Source organism: Nerophis ophidion, linkage group LG18 (genome assembly GCF_033978795.1).
Source record: "Nerophis ophidion isolate RoL-2023_Sa linkage group LG18, RoL_Noph_v1.0, whole genome shotgun sequence".
Taxonomy (NCBI): Eukaryota; Metazoa; Chordata; class Actinopteri; order Syngnathiformes; family Syngnathidae; genus Nerophis; species Nerophis ophidion.
The window spans coordinates 34,479,613-34,501,375 of record NC_084628.1 but is presented as its reverse complement, the minus strand read 5'-3'; the positions used below and the strand labels follow the sequence as shown (position 1 = coordinate 34,501,375).

Genomic DNA, 21,763 nt, shown 5'->3' with positions numbered 1-21,763 from the left:
GAGGAGAAGAAGAAGAAGAAATTGATTAATTTTGGTGTAGAAAATAATAAATAAATACAAACCCCGTTTCCATATGAGTTGGGAAATTGTGTTGGATGTAAATATAAACGGAATACAATGATTTGCAAATTATTTTCAACCCATATTCAGTTTAATATGCTACAAAGACAACATATTTGATGTTCAAACTGATAAACATTTTTTTTTTTGCAAAGAATCATTAACTTTAGAATTTGATGCCAGCAACACGTGATATAATCAAATAATTCCACTTACATTTTTAAAATATAAAACATTGAAGAAAATGTGCATGAGTCCTGCCCTACAATAACTTTCCATGAATTTCCGAAACGGATTTTAATTGAATTCTGAATGATTACATCATATTTTACAATTTTCCTACATTATTTTAGGTATTTCAGCAGGGTAGATTTCAGCTGTAATGTGAGTGCAAAAATAAACTTTCATTAAAAAGTACTTTTTTATTACAGCTTGAAAATGAACACATTGCAGTAAATAATTGTTCACACACCCACAACTCCTAAAAAGATTTTCGACTATCAGCTAAAATTTCTGGATGAACCTAAAATAACCTTTACAGTCGGGCTTTATTTACATTTTGAATGCACATGTCCAACTGTTAAATATTTCACTACTTTTTGCACAACATGCTGTTATTTAAATACCCTTAATGTGTTGTATCATTGATGTTTACTCTTTAAAATTAGTGCATTTCATTCTTGTCTACATTCATACGCAGACTGCAAAAAATGATGGTTCATTGATATGATGGGACTTTTAAAAGTGCTGAATATTATTGAGGGTTATTCTTTTTCTAACATTGTTTTTCTCTGCTACTTACTAGTGTTACCATATCTGAGTTATTGTGCAGGAATATGGGCAAACAACTACAAATGTGCGCTTCACTCACTAATTGCACTGCAAAAAGTCAGTCTTCCAAAACAAGAAAAAAAAAATACAAAAATTAGGGGTATTTTATTTGAACTAAGCAAAATTATCTGCCGATAGAACAAGAAAATTTGGCTTGTCAAGACTTTCCATAGCAAGTAAAATTAGCTAACCTCAATGAACTTAAAAATACCTTCAAATAAGTATATTATCACCAATAACAACTGTACTAATATATACAGTACGTACATATTTTCTATTGTTTCATTGAAAATAAAATGGCAAAAACCATTTGGTTGTCATCAGTTTTAATATGAGACACAATTGTGTCAAAGTCATTTTTTTTTCCAGCTTAAATATAATAAATCATAACTTTAAAAAAGTAGTTTTGTACTTGTTAGTGTTGATGACACAGCCTTGGAACAGTTGATATTCTAGTTTCAAGCATGTTTTACTCAATATAGGTCATAACATCTCATCAAGAAGCTGTAATATCTTACTGAGATCAATTAGGCACCATAACCCTTAAAACAAGTAAGGACTCTAACATAAAATCTGCTTGGTGGGAAGAATTATCTTATCAGACAGAAAATAAGCAAATCCATCCATCTTCTTCCGCTTATCCAAGGTCGGGTCGTGGGGGCAGCAGCCTAAGAAGGGAAGCCCAGACTCTCCTCTCCCCAGCCACTTCGTCCAGCTCTTCCCGGGAAATCCCGACGTGTTCCCAGACCAGTAGGGAGACATAGTCTTCCCAACGTGTCCTGGGTCTTTCCGTAGCCTCCTACCGGTCGGACCTGCCCGAAACAACTCCCTAGGGAGGCGTTTGGGCTGCATCCTGACCAGATGCCCGAACCACCTCATCTGGCTCCTCTTGATGTGGAGCAGCAGTCGATTTACCTTGAGCTCCTCCCGGATGGCAGAGCTTCTCACCCTATCTTTAAGGGAGAGCCCCGCCACCCGGCGGAGGACACTCCCTTAGGCCGCTTGTACCCGTGATTTTGTCCTTTCGGTCATAACCCAAAGCTCATGACCATAGGTGAGGATGGGAACGTAGATCGACTAGTAAATTAAGAGCTTTGCCTTCCACCTCAGCTCCTTTTTCACCACAATGGATCGATACAGCGTCTGCATTACTGAAGACGCTGCACCGATCGACTCTATTCTGACTCGTGAACAAGACTCTGAGGTACTTGAACTCCTCCACTTGGGGCAGGGTCTCCTCCCCAAACCGGAGATGGCACTCCACCCATTTCCGGGCGAGAACCATGGACTCGGAGTTTGAGGTGCTCATTCTCATCCCAGTCGCTTCACACTCGGCTGCGAACCGACTCAGTGAGAGCTGAAGATCCTGGCCAGACGAAGCCATCAGAACCACATCATCTGCAAAAAGCAAAGACCTAATCCTGCAGCCACCAACGCCTTGACTCAACGCCTTGACTGCGCCTAGAAATTCTGTCCATTAAAGTTATGAACAGAATCGGTGACGAAGGGCAGCCCTGGCGGAGTCCAACCCTCACTGGAAACGTATCCGACTTACTGCCGGCAATGCGGACCAAGCTCTGACACTGATCATACAGGTAGCGGACCGCCACAATAAGACAGTCCGATACCCCATACTCTCTGAGCACTCCCCACAGGACTTCCGGAGGGACACGGTCGAATGCCTTCTCCAAGTCCACAAAGCACATGTAGACTGGTTGGGCAAACTCCCATGCACCCTCAGGAACCCTGCCGAGAGGTTAGAGCTGGTCCACAGTTCCACGACCGGGACGAAAACCACACTGTTCCTCCTGAATCCAAGGTTCGACTATCCGGCGTAGCCTCCTCTCCAGTACACATGAAGAGACCTTACCGGTAGGGCTGAGGTGTGTGATCCCACGATAGTTGGAACACATCCTTCGGTTCCACTTCTTAAAGAGAGGAGCCACCACCCCGGTCTGCCGATCCAGAGGCACCGCCCCCAATTTTCCGCGCGATGCTGCAAAATAAGCAAATATCACCCTTATTGAGATATTTAATCTTACTTCGATTTCAGTTTTTGCAAAAAAGGTCCTTAAGAATAATACATAATGTTTGATATAGAGAACATACAGACCCTTTATTTATTAAATCACAATTATTGAAATTCAACGATTTGGTGCATTTGCAAACAGTTAAAATTATGCACAAAGCAAACTATAACCTGCTACCAAAGAATGTATAACAATTATTCTTAACAAAAGAGGAGAAATATAACCTTGGAGGAAAATCTAATTTAAAATGTGTGTATGCTCGTACAACACTTAAAACCTTTCGTATATCAGAATGTGGAATTAAATTATGGAATGGATTAACCAAAGAAATCCAACAAAGCACCAATATGATTCAGTTTAAGAGACTGTTCAAACTACAAGTGTTCACAAAGTAGACAGAACAAGAATTATGATGAACAACATGAACCCTTTTTTTATTGAGACAAACATTATTTATGTTTTCAACATGTGTATGCTTACTATGGCATATTATGTTTTTATTATTTATTTGTTCACTGTTCTATTACAGAGAACGAGGAAATTGGATCAAATTGCTATGTATGAAAAGGGGTAGGATTAAATAAGCTCTGCTTCTTCCTACTCCTTTTTGGACGTGCTGTAATGAAACTACTGGAATTGTGTGATGAATTACATACATGCATGTTCCAAATAGACTGAAACTGAAGTGAAAAAAATAAAACATTGTGACACTCTTAAAATGTGGTGCACCTAATGTACTAATACTTCAAAAACATACTTAAAATACTTTAAAAATATAAATATTTAGATAAAAAAACACAATAAATAACCTAACTTTTTTGCTGTACTAGTACTATACTGGAAAAAGTCAGTGTTTAAAAACAAGGAAAAAAAAAATACAAAAATTAGGGGTATTTTATTTGAACTAAGAAAAATTATCTGCCAATAAAATAAGAACATTTGACTTGTCAAGACTTTCCAAAACAAGTAAAATTAGCTAACCTCAATGAACCCAAAAATACCTTAAAATAAGTATATTTTCACTAATAACAAGTGCATTTTTCTTGGTAGAAAAAGAGACATTTTTGCTCAATATGTTGAAAAATATTCTTAAATTAAGTAAATGCTAGTGCCATTATCTTGACATAATGATTTACCCCAGGCAGCATGAATTTTTTTTTTCATGCTTGAAGTAAGACATTTTTACTTTAAAAAAGTAGTTTTATAGCTGTGAGTGTTGATGACACAGTTTTGCATCAGTTGACATTCTAGTTTCAAGCATGTTTTACTCGACATAGGTCATAACATCTCAGCAACAAGCTGTAATATCAAATACCGAAACCTTTAATACATCTAAAACACTCTAACATAATATCTGCTTAGTGAGAAGAATTATCTTAATAGGCAGTAAATAAGCAAATATCACTCTTATTTCAGATATTTCATCTTGCTTAGAATTCAGTTGTTTCAGTGTGTGTTACAAAAAAAGATCATTTAAGAATAATACATAATGTTTGATATGGAGAAAAAAACGTTATTAAATCACAATTATTGAAATTCAACGATTTGGTGCATTTGCAAACTTTTATGCTGGACTAGTAGTACACTGCAAAAAGTCAGTGTTCAAAAACAAAAACAAAAAAAACACAAAAATTAGGGGTATTTTATTTGAACTAAGCAAAATTATCGGCCAATAGAACAAGAAAATTCGGCTTGTCAAGACTTTCCAAAACAAGTAAAATGAGCTAACCTTAATTAACCCAAAACCCCCTTAAAATAAGTATATTTTCATTAATAACAAGTGCAATTTTCTTGGTAGAAAAAAATGAGACCTTTTTGCTCAATATGTTGAAAAATATTCTTAAATTAAGTAAATTCTAGTGCCATTATCTTGACATAATAATATGCGCTTGGGATCATGATTTTTTTTAATGCTTGAAGTAAGAAATTATTACTTTAAAAAAGTAATTTTATAGTTTTGAGTGTTGATGACAGTTTTGCATCAGTTGATATTCTAGTTTCAAGCATGTTTTCCTCGATATAGGTCATAACATCTCAGCAACAAGCTGTAATATCTTACTGAGATCATTTAGGACCAAAACCCTTAAAACAAGTAAAAGACTAACATATAATCTGCTTAGTGAGAAGAATGATCTTATTAGACAGAAAATAAGCAAATATCACCCTTATTTGAGATATTTCATCTTGCTTAGAATTCAGTTTTTGCAGTGTGTGTTACAAAAAAGATCATTAAGAATAATACATAATGTTTGACATAGAGAAAAAAACTTTATTTATTAAATCACAATTATTGAAATTCAATGATTTGGTGCATTTGCAAACTTTTATGCTGGACTAGTAGTACACTGCAAAAAGTCAGTGTTCAAAAACAAAAAATACAAAAATTAGGGGTATTTTATTTAAACTAAGCAAAATTATCTGCCAATAGAACAAGAAAATTTGGCTTGTCAAGACTTTCCAAAACAAGTAAAATTAGCTAACGTTAGATAATTTTACTTTTTTTGGAAAGTCTTGACAAGCTTACATATTTTAAGGAGTTTTTATTTTTTATTTTAAGGGTTTTTTGGGTCAATTAAGGTACCTTAATCAACCCAAAACCCCCTTAAAATAAGTATATTTTCACTAATAACAAGTGCAATTTTCTTGGTAGGAAAAAAAGAGACCTTTTTGCTCAATATGTTCAAAAATATTCTTAAATTAAGTAAATGCTAGTGTCATTATCAGGACATACTGACATGTGCTCGGCATCAGGATTTTGTCTAATGCTTGAAGTATGAATTTATTACTTTAAAAAAGTAGTTTTATACTTGTGAGTTTTGCATCAGTTGACATTCTAGTTTCAAGCATCTTTTACTCGACATAGGTCATAACATCTCAGCAACAAGCTGTAATATCAAATACCGAAACCTTTAATACATGTAAAACACTCGAACATATTATCTGCTTAGTGAGAAGAATTATCTTAATAGACAGAAAATAAGCAAATCTCACTCTTATTTGAGATATTTCATCTTGCTTAGAATTCAGTTGTTTCAGTGTGTGTTACAAAAAAGATCATTAAGAATAATACATAATGTTTGATATGGAGAAAAAAACGTTATTACATCACAATTATTGAAATTCAACGATTTGGTGAATTTGCAAACTTTTATGCTGGACTAGTAGTACACTGCAAAAAGTCAGTGTTCAGAAACAAAAACAAAAAAAATACAAAAATTAGGGGTATTTTATTCGAACTAAGCAAAATTATCTGCCTATAGAACAAAAAAATTCGGCTTGTCAAGACTTTCCAAAACAACTAAAATTAGCTAACCTTAATTAACCCAAAACCCCCTTAAAATAAGTATATTTTCACTAATAACAAGTGCAATTTTCTTGGTAGAAAAAAAAAAGAGACCTTTTTGCTCAATATGTTGAAAAATATTCATAAATTAAGTAAATTCTAGTGCCATTATCTTCACATAATGATATGCGCTTGGGATCATGATTTTTTTTTATGCTTGAAGAAATTATTACTTTTAAAAGGTAATTTTATAGTTTTGAGTGTTGATGACACAGTTTTGCATCAGTTGATATTCTAGTTTCAAGCATGTTTTCCTCGATATAGGTCATAACATCTCAGCAACAAGCTGTAATATCTTACTGAGATCATTTAGGACCAAAACCCTTAAAACAAGTAAAAGACTAACATATAATCTGCTTAGTGAGAAGAATGATCTTATTAGACAGAAAATAAGCAAATATCCCCCTTATCTGAGATATTTCATCTTGCTTAGAATTCAGTTTTTGCAGTGTGTGTTACAAAAAAGATCATTAAGAATAATACATAATGTTTGATATAGAGAAAAAAACTTTATTTATTAAATCACAATTATTGAAATTCAATGATTTGGTGCATTTGCAAACTTTTATGCTGGACTAGTAGTACACTGCAAAAAGTCAGTGTTCAAAAACAAAAATTACAAAAATTAGGGGTATTTTATTTAAACTAAGCAAAATTATCTGCCAATAGAACAAGAAAATTTGGCTTGTCAAGACTTTCCAAAACAAGTAAAATTAGCTAACGTTAGATAATTTTACTTTTTTTGGAAAGTCTTGACAAGCTTACTTATTTTAAGGGGTTTTTATTTTTTATTTTAAGGGGTTTTTGGATCAATTAAGGTACCTTAATTAACCCCAAAACCCATTAAAATAAGTATATTTTCACTAATAACAAGTGCAATTTTCCTGGTAGGAAAAAAGAGACCTTTTTGCTCATTATGTTCAAAAATATTCTTAAATTAAGTAAATGCTAGTGTCATTATCTTGCGCTCGGCATCATGATTTTGTCTAATGCTTGAAGTAAGAATTTATTACTTTAAAAAAGTAGTTTTATACTTGTGAGTTTTGCATCAGTTGACATTCTAGTTTCAAGCATCTTTTACTCGACATAGGTCATAACATCTCAGCAACAAGCTGTAATATCAAATACCGAAACCTTTAATACATGTAAAACACTCGAACATAATATCTGCTTAGTGAGAAGAATTATCTTAATAGACAGAAAATAAGCAAATCTCACTCTTATTTGAGATATTTCATCTTGCTTAGAATTCAGTTGTTTCAGTGTGTGTTACAAAAAAGATCATTAAGAATAATACATAATGTTTGACATAGAGAAAAAACCTTTATTTATTAAATCACAATTATTGAAATTCAACGATTTGGTCCATTTGCAAACTTTTATGCTGGACTAGTAGTACACTGCAAAAAGTCAGTGTTAAAAAAAAATAAATAAATAAAATAAAATAAAATTAGGGGTATTTTATTTAAACTAAGCAAAATTATCTGCCAATAGAACAAGAAAATTCGGCTTGTCAAGACTTTCCAAAACAAGTAAAATTAGCTAACCTTAATTAACCCAAAAACCCCTTAAAATAAGTATATTTTCACTAATAACGAGTGCAATTTTCTTGGTAGAAAAAAAGAGACCTTTTTGCTCAATATGTTCAAAAATTTCTTAAATTAAGTAAATGCTAGTGCCATTATCTTGACATAATGATATGCGCTCGGCATAATGATTTTTTTTATGCTTGAAGTAAGAAATTATTACTTTTAAAAAGTAGTTTTATACTTGTGAGTGTTGATGACAAAGTTTTGCATCAGTTGATATTCTAATTTCAAGCATGTTTTAATCGATATAGGTCATAACATCTCAGCAACAAGCTGTAATATCAAATACCGAAACCCTTAATACATGTAAAACACTCTAACATAATATCTGCTTAGTGAGATGAATTATCTTAACAGACAGAAAATAAGCAAATATCACCCTTATTTGAGGTATTTCATCTTGCTTAGAATTCAGTTGTTTCAGTGTGTGTTACAAAAAAGATCATTAAGAATAATACATAATGTTGGATATAGAGAAAAAACCTGATTTATTAAATCACAATTATAGAAATTCAACGATTTGGTGCATTTGCAAACTTTTATGCTGGACTAGTAGTACACTGCAAAAAGTCAGTGTTATAAAAAAAAAATAATACAAAAAGTAGGGGTATTTTATTTAAACTAAACAAAATTATCTGCCAATAGAACAAGAAAATTTGTTTTGGAAAGTCTTGACAAGCTTACTTATTTTAAGGAGTTGTTATTCTTTATTTTAAGGGGTTTTTGGGTCAATTAAGGTACTTTAACTAACCCAAAAACCCCTTAAAATAAGTATATTCTCACTAATAACAAGTGCAATTTTCTTGGTAGAAAAAAAAGAGACCTTTTTGCTCAATATGTTCAAAAATATTCTTAAATTAGGTAAATGCTAGATATCTTGACATAATGATACGCAGCATCATGATTTTTTTAAATGTTTGAAGTAAGAAATTATTACTTTAAAAAAGTAGTTTTATAGCTGTGAGTGTTGATGACACAGTTTTGCATCAGTTGACATTCTAGTTTCAAGCATGTTTTACTCGATATAGGTCATAACATCTCAGCAACAAGCAGTAATATCAAATACCGAAACCTTTAATACATGTAAAACACTCTAACATAATATCTGCTTGGTGAGAAGAATTATCTTAATAGACAGAAAATAAGCAAATATCACCCTTATTTGAGATATTTCGTCTTGCTTAGAATTCAGTTTTTGCAGTGTGTGTTACAAAAAAGAGCATTAAGAATAATACATAATGTTTGATATACAGAAAAAAAACTTTATTTATTAAATCACAATTATTGAAATTCAACGATTTGGTGCATTTGCAAACTTTTATGCTGGACTAGTAGTGCACTGCAAAAAGTCAGTGTTCAAAAACAAAAAAATACAAAAATTTGAGGTATTTTATCTGAACTAAGCAAAATTATCTGCCAATAGAACAAGAAAATTCAGCTTGTCAAGACTTTCCAAAACAAGTAAAATTAGCTAACGTTAGATAATTTTACTTGTTTTGGAAAGTCTTGAAAAGCTTACTTATTTTAAGGAGGTTTTTTTTTTAGTTTAAGGGGTTTTTGGGTAAATTAAGGTACCTTAATTAACCCAAAAACCCCTTAAAATGAGAATATTTTCACTAATAAGAAGTGCAATTTTCTTGGTAGAAAAAAAAGACGTTTTTGCTCAATATGTTCAAAAATTTCTTAAATTAAGTCAATGCTAGTGCCATTATCTTGACATAATGATATGCGCTCGGCATCATGATTTTTTTCAAAAATAAAAACAAAAAATACAAAAATTAGGGGTATTTTATTTGAACTAAGCAAAATTATCTGCCAATAGAACAAGAAAATTCGGCTTGTCAGGACTTTCCAAAACAAGTAAAATTAGCTAACCTTAATGAACCCGAAAACCCCTAAAATAAGTATATTCTCACGAATAACAAGTGCAATTTTCTTGGTAGGAAAAAAAGAGACCTTTTTGCTCAATATGTTCAAATATATTCTTAAATTAGGTAAATGCTAGTGCCATTATCTTGACATAATGATACGCGACATCATGATTTTTTAATGCTTGAAGTAAGAAATTATTACTTTAAAAAAGTAGTTTTATACTTGTGAGTTTTGCATCAGTTGACATTTTAGTTTCAAGCATGTTTTACTCGATATAGCTCATAACATCTCAGCAACAAGCTGTAATATCTTACTGTAATACATGTAAAACACTATCATAATATATGCTTAGTGAGAATTAGAATTATCTTAAAAGACAGCAAATAAGCAAATATCACCCTTATTTGAGATATTTAATCTTACTTCGATTTCAGTTTTTGCTGTGTAATGATGAGTCGGTGGGGGGAAATATTTAAAAATAAGGCTACACTATAATAAGCAATTGCATCATTTTATTAATAAACAGTGTATTTTTGTGTTCAAATGCAAAGTTATCATTATGGCAGACTCTAAATATAAGTGTAAAATAGATGGTAGCAACAAGCCAAAGTCGGGTGAAAAAAAAAAAACAGCGTCTCTGACCACTTACATTTTATTCGTCATCGGTACATCCGGGGTCTTTGGGTGTCTTGATTGACAGTTGCCATGGCAACAAGCGAGAGCATCGCCATTTTGTCAGGAGGGTTTTTCCCCCCAAGCTCAGTCGTTTCAAATGTTCCCCCTTCCCGCCGGAATAATGCTGTCAGTGGATATACCTTTGACGTTTTCGGATAACGAGACGCGTCTAATGGACCGGGCGAAGAAGATCAAGAGGCCGACGTTTTAACGCCGCAGAAACAATTAGGCGGCGCCGCACTAAGGCGGTTGTCCGCGTCTCTGGTCCACCGGGCCGGTTCACTGCGCAGGTTTGGACCGCGCGCCATTTTGTGAAAATTGACACAAAATTCCGAAGCAAATTTACCAGAGGACGCGGGTCGTATTTCGGGTTAAAAATACACGGACGACACCCGCGCCACGCAGCGGGTCGTGGAGGTCGACGGCAATTTTGACAAAGACTGCGTAAAATCCGTTCGACGTACCTTTTTTTTTTTTTTTTTGGCGATCGTTAGCTTGAGGCTAGCCGGAGAAGCTAGCGCTAGCCCGGGCAGCTAGCTAGCGTTAGCTGCCTTCATTTTGTCAACTAGCTAGCCGACTCGCTGAGGTTAGCTAGTGACTTATGCGTGCTAGTTCCAGTTAGCATGTTGCTAGTCATCAGCTGATGGTAACGTTTTCGCGATCGTTGACGTCGTCCGCCTGAATATCCACGGAAATGCAGCGTTTGTTGGATCTGGCTGGCGAATTATCGTAGTGTTTGCCGGTCCGAGAAAGGATCCGATTGAACGTTATCAATACTCTGGTAACCGTGCAGGGAGGGGAGAGTTACCAAGCTGGAGAAGTTTCCTCATCATACAGGTTATTGGACTTTAAATGAAGATCGTGCCATCAAAGGTGAGTGGATTGTGTTCGCATTGGCGTGTAAATCCAATGGTTAATAATAAGGATGGACGTCTGGTTTTCTAGCGGCGTTAACGTTCGCTTCCAAGTCAGTAGGTCAACAAGGGTGTTTTATTTTATTGGTGGGGTGTTAAATGTGAAGCGATTGTGTTTTATGGAGAGTCATCCTGGCACATGCAGGCACTTGTCATTGTGCGATATCGGGATTTTATTTTATTTTTTTTTATCCCCCCCCCTTCATCATGTCGCCCACAGAACGTTTAAAATACGAGGGCCCGAGTGTGCAGAAAATGGTTGTGTTGCGTGCGATCTTGCCCAGCTAATGGCGCTAACGCCCGAGCTAAATCGGCTAATGGTTAACGGTGACTTGTTGCGGAACCAGCTGAGTGGGCCCCAACAACCCGCTGGCTCCAACGTCACATAGCTAACGTCGCCGCTGGACGGGGTGAAGGATACGCTCTCTCTGTCCCCGCATTTTTCCACGGCGCCGTTAACGGTCGCAGCCCCTTTCAAGCTCGGCGCAATCGTTGAAGCACACCGGGGATACGTTTTGGAGGATTTATGCGCGGATGATATATTTGCAAGGCGACGGGGACTCGGATAACACTGAATATGCTTTCTCATTTCCAACCATGACGAGATTCTACCCATCATTTGTAAGTGCATCGCTGGCCCGGGCCGCTGTCTTTCTAAATATAAATGCATATTTAGGTGGTTAATCGTGGTTGCATTTGCTGGCTTTCGATTGAGGTTTGGAAATGGGCGTGAGAAGATGACACATGAGCTTATTATAGAGGTCCTCAGCCAACACTTAAGATATGATGCGGATACGAATAGCGAGCTAGCTGCCGTTATTTTTACATCTTAAAGGCCCATTTGTTCTGAGGGGAGCAGAGCCAGGCAAGGAACTGTTCATATGCCAGTTCTGAACATGGACAATAATCATAAATGATATCAAGGAGCTGGCTAATGTTTGATTTTCACAGATCCGATTGTGTTAAAAATCCAGTTTGGTCTGATGTTTATCATGGCAATCAAACAAACGGATATCCATAACCTTTAAATCAACTAAATACAGATAACAACCTCGTCAAGGAGCTTGCTAATGCTTGATTTATTTCCACAGATCTGATTGTGTTAAAAATCCAGATTGGTCTAATGTTTATAATGTCAATCAAACAAACAGATACCCATAACCTTTAAATCAACTAAAAACAGATAACAACCTCGTCCTTAGTTATAAATGCTTATTCTGTAAACAGACACTTTTCTACTTTTGGCTTCTTTTAATCAGTTGTTACTTTATAAACACACTGCAAAGTTTAGGGATGCCTTATTCTATTTAGAAGAAGTTAAACTTGAACTAGTAAGTAACTAAATCAGAATTATCTACAGACGTTATATTGTGTGTTCTATTCTTTGTAGTTGGTTTGCTGCTGGACTCTCCTCCCAGGATGATATGAAATTTTTGCAGAAGATGCATCCAGGTTAGCTGTTGTGTTTGTGTGTAATCTATCCTCTTCAATTAACTCTTCTTTTTAACGGGAAGTGGTAAACTTAAGTTGCTCCCTTTTGTTGTGCCTCTCTCATTTCATCACACTATCGTGTGGGACAAAGTAAGCCGTAGCCACAAAAAGTGCTACAATTTATTACAGTCTAGACTTAGACAAACTTTATTGATCCACAAGGGAACATGTTGAGACAAGGTAGCTCAATTATAAAATGATGAGAACAACTATGATCTGCTGCCACTCTTTCAGGCGCACATCAAAACCATGCGTTTGCATTGCAGACTCAAAACGTCCAAAAAGAACAAGGCGAAAACAACAGGGAAACATTAAAGAACACAAAGGACATAAAAATGATGCCATTTCTTCTAGATGAGTTGTTTTATATGTATATAGTCCCAACTCAACCAAACAATCAGGAAAATAAAGACAAAATATGTCAAATTATCCTCAAAATAAATCTTATTATAAATATATATTTTATATTTAAGTCTGTAAAATGTAGTGTTCAGTAAATGTATTTATAAGCATACTAGAATTAATATTATGTTACACCTTCTTGGTTCCTTAAATACAGCCTCTGCCTGTGCTCTCTCATCTTACAGTTCCTTTTATTTCTGTCGGTGGCTGTGTATTTTTTCCTTTTCCAAAGCTGGGTCAGCTTTCTAACGCTCTCATATTGAGTGCAGGTTTTGGGCTGTGCAGCTATTTTGCTGTCAGGCTCTTGCGTTGAAAGCAACGTCTAAGTGTGCCAAAGTTCAATTTTATTTCTTGTTTATTTCTTGTTTTCTCATTGGAAAATGGGAGCAGCTCTGCCCTGGCAACAAAAGTAGGCTATTTGCATACTGCGTTGTGATTGGTCTGTGCATTGATGGGCTTGCCAAATCACGCTGTATCTCTGTGGTGATAGGCTATGCTAATTAGGTGCTGTTGCTGGGATTCTGAATAGTGGTTACTGTGTAGCGCTGGTGAATTGTGTTGTCTGGTGAGAGATGCTGATAGCTGAACATGCTATTTAATATTTTTTTGATTCCTTCTGGCTTAAAATGAAGGATGATTCACTGTACAGTATGGTGGTGCTTTTCTTTTCTCCTCTTTCTGCCGTAAAGCCTGCGTATGTCCACCCTTTTTTTCCTCAAATGCTGAAATGTTACTGACACAATAAATATGATTTATTCAATGATTAATCTGTGCTTTTAAATCTCATTTAATAAACACAATCTATTAATATGCATTTATTTTTATTATTGGTCTACATGTTTTGACTTTTTAAACTGAATCATTTTATTAAACATGTAAATATTAATTTGCATGCTGATAATTTTTGCATATTTTTTCCCCACATGCAAGATTTTTGGCTGCAGTTTTACCTGTCAGAAAGCTTATTTATAATGTCATCATTTAATACAGAAATTGCTCTCTCCACATTTTTTTCGTGGAAAGTCACTTGTTGTAACATACATGCTACTCCTCTGCAATAAAATGGTGCATTGATATTATTAACCTCTCTATAGTTTATATGTTGTAAAATGCAACTAAAGGCAAGGTGTTAATTTCTTTCAGGAGGAGAGACTTCAGCATGCAAACCTTCGTCTGTCCGGCTTGCGCCCTCTTTTTCTTTACACACTGCTGGTCTTCAGATGGCTGCTCCAATGCCCCATACGCACCAGCAGTACAGTGACCGCCACCAGCCAAGCACTGACCAATCTGTTACGGTCTTACCGTACAGCGACCAGACACCACAGCTCACTGCCAATCAGGTGCTCAAACAGTTATTACATACATATGCTGCCCTTCAATTTGTTGCCATTTAACTTTAGCCATTTACCACTTGTTTAACACATTTGTTTATTTTGATACATCAGAGGCACATGCCCCAGTGCTTTCGTGACCCAACTTCAGCTCCCCTGAGGAAGCTCTCCATTGACCTTATCAAAACATACAAACACATCAATGAGGTGAGTTTGACCATTGTAGCACTCAAACATTGACATGAATAAGTTCTGCCGTGACACTTGTACTACAATTGTTTTGTCTGCATGTTTTTGTTGAAGGTGTATTATGCAAAAAAGAAGCGGCGGCACCAACAGGGTCAGGGTGAAGACTCCAGTCACAAAAAAGAAAGGAAAGTCTTCAATGATGGCTATGACGATGATAATTATGACTACATCGTCAAGAATGGGGAGAAGTGGATGGACCGTTATGAGATTGATTCCTTGATAGGAAAAGGATCATTTGGACAGGTGTGTGGTTGTTTGGTTTTATTTAGATTAATAAACCTGGACAAATAATTCTCATTGTAACTGTTTTGTCATTATAACCGTCCCAATGACTTTTTTTTGTAATTTGTAGGTTGTGAAAGCATACGACCGTGCAGAGCAGGAATGGGTTGCTATTAAGATCATCAAGAACAAGAAAGCTTTCCTCAATCAAGCCCAGATTGAAGTGCGCCTCCTAGAGCTCATGAACAAACATGATACCGAGATGAAATACTACATTGGTAAGTCTCTTTCAAATTTGGAATCACATATAGCAAGACAATAATATAAAAAAAGCTTGACCCAGACACAATTTGGTTATCTTACAGTTCACCTTAAGCGTCACTTCATGTTTCGGAACCACCTCTGCCTCGTGTTTGAGATGCTTTCCTATAACCTGTACGACCTGCTCCGAAATACCAACTTCCGCGGAGTCTCGCTCAACCTCACACGGAAGTTTGCCCAGCAGCTATGCACGGCGCTGCTTTTCCTGGCCACGCCCGAGCTCAGCATCATCCACTGTGACCTGAAGCCCGAGAACATCCTCCTGTGTAACCCCAAGAGGAGCGCCATCAAAATAGTGGACTTTGGCAGCTCGTGCCAACTGGGACAAAGGGTAAGTACTTACAGCTGTCCCAGTGATTATAATATAATTGTGTGGAAAATAGTCAATCGAGCCTAAACAGAAAATTATAATGTTTTGTTTTGTTTTTTAGATATATCAGTATATCCAGAGTCGCTTCTATCGCTCCCCAGAGGTGCTTCTGGGCATGCCCTATGATCTGGCCATTGACATGTGGTCCTTGGGTTGCATCTTGGTAGAGATGCATACAGGGGAGCCTCTCTTCAGTGGAGCCAATGAGGTAAATTGAGAAAAAATGATCTGGTCATCACACACATTCCAATGTTGGACACTAATAAACATCGATTACTTTTTCAGGTGGACCAGATGAACAAAATAGTTGAAGTTCTCGGGATCCCACCTAATCACATAATGGACCTAGCCCCAAAAGCCAGGAAGTTCTTTGAGAAGCTTTCAGATGGTACATGGAGTGTTAAAAAGACCAAAGATGGCAAAAGGGTAAGCAAATATCAGTGATCTTTGAAAGGTTCTGCATATTGAATGGGATAATACTATATTTACGCTTTTGCTTTATAGTATAAACCCCCAGCTTCAAGGAAGCTCCACTCCATCTTGGGTGTGGAGACAGGGGGACCCGGTGGGCGGCGGGCAGGGGAGTCTGGCCACGCTGTCGCTGACTACTTGAAGTTCAAGGATCTGATCCTGCGGATGCTGGACTACGATCCCAAGAGCCGCATTCAGCCCTACTATGCGCTGCAGCACAGTTTCTTCAAGAAGACGGCAGACGAGGGGACCAATACAAGCAGCAGCGTGTCGACGAGTCCCGCATTAGAGCAGTCCCAGTCTTCAGGAACCACCTCCAGCACCTCCTCCAGTTCTGGTAAATTTAAAACCAGGATTGTTTGCTCGGCCTTCTTTCCACCTAAACATCCTGTGGTATGAGGCAGCACCTCAGTAAATGTCTTGATCTCCTAGGAGGGTCGTCTGGAACAAGTACCAGTGGCAGAGCAAGGTCAGACCCTACCCATCACCACTTACACAGTGGAGGACACTTTGGTACAGCCATGCCAGCCATTGATGGAGACAGCCTCTGCCCACAGGTCAGACCCTTAACTACCAACTAGATGCATGTTCTTCCACAAGCATGAGGATGAACACTACTGAGAATGACTTGTTGGTTTGTTAACAGGCTCGACAGCCTTATCCACCTCCGCTGGTGTGGGGAGGTGGAGTCGGACCGGAGGCAGTCGCCGGAGAGACCCACCCAGTCCAGGAGACTACCTTCCACGTTCCCCCTCAGCACCCCAAGGCCCTGCATCCCCACTCACACCCTCATCACCACCACGGGCAGATGATGGCAACGCGACCACGCCCACGCCACTACACCTCCCCGACACACAGCTCCTCGACGCAGGACTCCATGGAGGTGGTTCACGGCCATCTGTCTATGACCTCCCTGTCTTCCTCTGCCTCCTCTTCCTCTACATCTTCCTCTTCCACTGGGAACCATGGCAACCAGGCCTACCAGCTCCGCCATTTGCCCGCTGGAGCGCTTGACTTTGGTCAGAATGGTGGGCTGAGCATGGGGCTAGGTGCCTTCTCGAACCCACGGCAGGAGACTGGCATGGCAGCGCACCCTGCGTTCTCTATGGGCACGAACACGGGGCCTGGCCACTACCTGGCGGAAGGCCACCTGAGCATGAGGCAGGGCATGGACCGGGAGGAGTCTCCAATGACTGGAGTGTGTGTGCAGCAGAGTTCGATGGCCAGCTCGTGACTGCACTGACATTTGGCTGTGTGTTCCCCCTGTGCGTCATTTTTAAGGTGGTGTTTTTTACTACAAGGTGTGTTGAGAATAAAAGCTGCTCACGTCAGAAGGGAGATATCACTGAACCGCTACTACAGAGGGAAGACAACCTTTGTTAAGAAGAAGTATATATGTAATTTTCATCAATTTTTTTTCTTTTTGCGACCATTAGGCACAAAATAATACTGCGGAATAACCATAGTGAGATCGAGACATCCATCTTACCATTTCACCAGTTTCATGTAATCACCATTCGGTATTATGTGGCAAAAAGGAGCATTTCAGAGCAAAGTTTGAGGCTGTTATCACAGATAGCTAGCTGTCAGCGATGATGATGCACGGCGTCCTCTTTCACGGACCGCCTGACATTACTGTTCCACTGGTTCCTCATTATTTTTGCCCTTTTTTTTTTCCAAGCAAAATTTTACACAGAAAAAAAGCTGCTTGTAAATCCTGTAGCTTGACATGGAGGGGAAGTGTTTGCGGTGATATTTCTTGTCGGTCGGTGTCGTGTAACTCTGTTCGAGGGGAGCACATAACAGTGGAGTCCCTATACGCGTGTGCTGGCCGGGCGTAGGTGGATACAGACACCCAAGTGGGTCAAAGGAGAGGGAAGCACCACCCCTCAGGCTAAGAGGCCCCAAAAGTCCTGCAAGCTGCAAACGGGCCTGGCACAGACGACAGCAGCGGTGGGCGGGGAGACGGCAAGGATCCAGTCCAGCGAAAGGAATAACGTCGGCGGCTGGTTCTAGATAACATTTTGGCCTTATGACTCATGGACTTGGAATGGGATGGAGCTGGACATTATCATTTGAATTAAGATGGCTTTTCTCTATTTTTCTCTCTAGACAACCCTTAATTCTTTAAGGAAATTAAAACATTTTAGAAAAAGGTAACTAAAAATGGTAATTTGAGGCCTTTCTCGACAAAGATTTCTTCAGCAGGGCCCCACATAACAGGGTCTTTATTGTACACAACAACCTCCTAAACATGACTTCCTTGACAAATCTTAGTCACTGGTAAAGGATTTTTGCAGTGGAAAGAACTATCCCACAGTCTACCCCTTTTTATGTTTTCTTATTTTCCCCCCTTTTGCATGTAGTTCCTCATCAGAACCACCTGCACAAGTCTCTCCATCCAAAACATGGAAACTGAAGAGAAACAACAACAACAAAAAAGAGTTAAGTGACTGCCTTTTTTCTCCACAAAATTATGCTGTGAATTTTACAAGAATTTATTTTCCCTTTGGATATGTTTTTATACCAAAGCAGTTGTTTTATAGCATATAGGTGTCTGTAACCAATAATGTAGCAGTTCACCACTTTGACGCAAAGTTGATCAAGATCTTATTTTACCGTCAATACAAACAGCTGCAATATATTACGTTAGCAAAACTGGAGAGCGTCGTTCACACCGTTGGCTATTGTGTACTCTGGCCACATATGTTCGCCACCTTTTACCAAAACTGTTTCCATATTAATTGGTAGTTTATTTTGGGAGTCTTTTAAAAACTTTGGTATGTTAGAGAATTTGGTAGTTACTCTGCAGGCTCCGGAGTAGCAAGATAGAAGATGATGGGTTTGAGAAATAAGAAAAAAAAAAAAAAAAAAAGGAGACTAATGCGTTCGATTTCTGTGTTGTCGTTTTTCTTTTTCTTTGCCCCATCATGCATACTATTTCAAAGGGTTTTTGCTGCCTTTCATACATTTGGTCAACTTGGCTACTTGTTTCTGCCGTCTAGCGAGACTGAATGGTATTGTTCTAATGTGCTAGGGCAGATCCCCTTGATTGTTGTCCTGTTCAAAGGGAAAAAGGGTGTCTGTCAGCCCACAATCATGTTTTGCCTGGACAGACATGCATGTCCTCAAAACATTACAGTCCATACCCAGATGTTCATTTCTTCCTTTTTTTTTTTTTTTCTCATATTTTTATTTTTTTACATCAGGGATTTTGAAGTGCTTTCTTTCTTCTGTTGCTCATTTGACCAGCTTCGAAATTAGAGAGGAAATAACCTGCCCACGGCCACCTGTCAAACAGACGACAGGCCACACGTCATACTATCGTCATTTTAAAGGATACCATACCAAAACCACGCTTGGTTTTTTTCCCATAAACACCCAATGTAAAGCTACCTATATTGAGACTGGGGGTTTTTATCTGGATGTCAAGGTTAATTGCAAATTTGCAATCATTTTTTTCCTACCCCGCCGAATTTGAGATATTTAGACATTTTTGCCAGTGGCTTTTATCGCTGGCACCTCGTACTGGTACTAAACATTCCAAAAATAAAGACTGAAAAAGACAAAAAAATTGACTGCAGTGACTCGTAAGTGTGCGCCTATTTCAGATCATGCTGATTGACCTCTTATTTAGAGCAGTTGTCATGAAATGCAGCCCCTTTTTAATAGTTGAAATAGAATTTATGTATATATTTATATTTTTTTAATAAAGGAAGTATAGAACTCACTACCTTGCGCCTGCTGGTATGTTGATTATGTTTGTCAATTTGGTGACCATTCATTGGGCAGGAACTCCTGTTTTCTTAGTGGCAAAACCTTGCCTTGTGGCAAAGGTACTTGACTACATCAGGACAACACTATGAGGTAGGGTTTGAATCAAACAGGGAAAGCTAGATCTTCAAACCTTAATAATTTTCACAGGGTATATTGTAAGTGCATGTACATCACAAACCTTACTTTTTGGTTCTATGAGAAGCACATGGTTGGGAAAAAAAAAATCTGAATATGGTTCCATCATTCATACGCCTGTTCAGTTTGTGGGTTCTACACGAACATGTATTCTTGTTGACATATCTAAACACCCAGCAGAAGTGCAAATCCTCTTTATTTAATTTGGATTTCTCCTTTTTTTTTTTTTTTCATTTTATATTTCACCTCTTTTCCACTTTTTTTGTACATGCAACATGCACTATAGAATTGAACAGCATGGGGGAAAGGATAAGTCCATGTATCCACAGATTGTAAGATCTAGTCAAGACTTTGCTGTGTTTATGACAATGCCCTTTGTATTATATTAAGACAGTCTTATGTATGATATATAAAAAGAAGTTAATTGAAATGCTCTGTGTGTCTTTTTTTTGTTCTCATCTTCATTGAGTCATTTGCAAAACACGACATTTTTCGACTCGATGGTGTTATTTTGGCACTTTACCTCACCATTAGTGTAAATAAGAAATGAACAGGAGGATACAGTTCTGGCCGGACGGTGGGTGTTTATAAGACAAAAGGAGCCTTGTATAAGCCACGTGGCTCGTTGGTCTAGGGGTATGATTCTCGCTTCGGGTGCGAGAGGTCCCGGGTTCAAATCCCGGACGAGCCCGTTTTTTTTGTCAACTCAAACTAAAGGAGTGACGCATGCTATTCTGAACACAAGCAATGATGTAAATCACATGCAGTATTTCAATGATAGATTAGATTAATATTTTATAGTTCATTGACGTCAGTGTACTTTCAGGATTATTGTGTCGCTTGCTAAAAAGGCGGGTTATTGTTTTAAAAAACGTATGAGACTCACACCTGTATTCTTACAAAAAAAAACGGGCTCGTCCGGGATTTGAACCCGGGACCTCTCGCACCCTAAGCGAGAATCATACCCCTAGACCAACGAGCCGCACACGTCTCTCGCCATCATATTTCGTCCAAATTTCAGCAATGACGTCTTTTCGCACCGGCTGTGGATTTTTCCTTCTACTGTACACCCACCGGCCTTCAAACAAAAGCATATTCTTTGTACATGCGTCGCATTAGCTTGGAATTTTTCGTCTTGAACCCAATTCGCCATTAGGTGGCAGCGTGGAAGAAGCCTGCGTCCTCCATGACACAAATTTACGTCAAGCAAAAGGGGTTTACACACTTAGAGCACATCCTAAGACACTTGACACTTAATCCTAAACATTTACCATTACACACTTACAAATACACACATGCTTACACACTTACAGCACATACTAAAAGACTAACACTTATATATAGTACTTACACACTTACACCTAAATACTTACACTTACATACTTACACTTGCATACCTATACTTACACTTACATATTTACACATGTACACTTTCTTACAGCACAAAATAATACACTTTAATTCAATCCCAAACACTTACTCTTACACACTTACACGTACACACTTACATATTTACAAATACATGCATGCTTACACACTTACAGTTACATACTTACACAGTTACACTTACTTACAGCACATACTAACACACTTACACACAGTACTTACACACATACACCTAAATACTTACACTTACATACTTACACCTAAATATTCACATTTACATACTTACACTTACAC

The 21,763-nt window shown here is 37.6% G+C and overlaps 1 protein-coding gene, 1 long non-coding RNA gene and 2 other non-coding genes across 7 annotated transcripts; 2 read left to right on the top strand and 2 right to left on the bottom strand.

The window, feature by feature from the left end:
- Positions 1–460: 460 nt before the first annotated feature.
- Positions 461–11,196, bottom strand: LOC133537148 (uncharacterized). The gene is made up of 2 exons (XR_009802608.1): positions 10,375–11,196; positions 461–2,887 (listed from the first exon to the last, which is right to left on the bottom strand). It is a non-coding gene; the product is annotated as an uncharacterized LOC133537148 (long non-coding RNA).
- dyrk1ab (dual-specificity tyrosine-(Y)-phosphorylation regulated kinase 1A, b) lies at positions 10,431–20,513 on the top strand. Of its 4 annotated transcripts, XM_061878040.1 has the most exons (12): positions 10,431–11,273; positions 12,705–12,766; positions 14,351–14,547; positions 14,653–14,745; positions 14,842–15,030; positions 15,140–15,287; positions 15,375–15,661; positions 15,762–15,908; positions 15,986–16,126; positions 16,205–16,508; positions 16,604–16,728; positions 16,818–20,513. In XM_061878040.1, the coding sequence occupies exons 2-12, from the start codon at positions 12,739–12,741 to the stop codon at positions 17,403–17,405; spliced, it is 2,247 nt and encodes a 748-aa protein (XP_061734024.1). In that variant the 5' UTR covers positions 10,431–11,273; positions 12,705–12,738; the 3' UTR covers positions 17,406–20,513. The 4 variants fall into 4 exon arrangements, with proteins under 4 accessions (XP_061734024.1, XP_061734025.1, XP_061734026.1 ...); XM_061878041.1 differs by lacking the exon at positions 12,705–12,766; XM_061878042.1 differs by lacking the exons at positions 10,431–11,273; positions 12,705–12,766 and adding an exon at positions 11,286–11,935.
- Positions 20,514–20,702: 189 nt separating this feature from the next.
- trnap-cgg (transfer RNA proline (anticodon CGG)) lies at positions 20,703–20,774 on the top strand. Its single transcript has one exon. It is a non-coding gene; the product is annotated as a tRNA-Pro (tRNA).
- Positions 20,775–20,993: 219 nt separating this feature from the next.
- Positions 20,994–21,065, bottom strand: trnap-agg (transfer RNA proline (anticodon AGG)). The gene has a single exon. It is a non-coding gene; the product is annotated as a tRNA-Pro (tRNA).
- Positions 21,066–21,763: the final 698 nt, after the last annotated feature.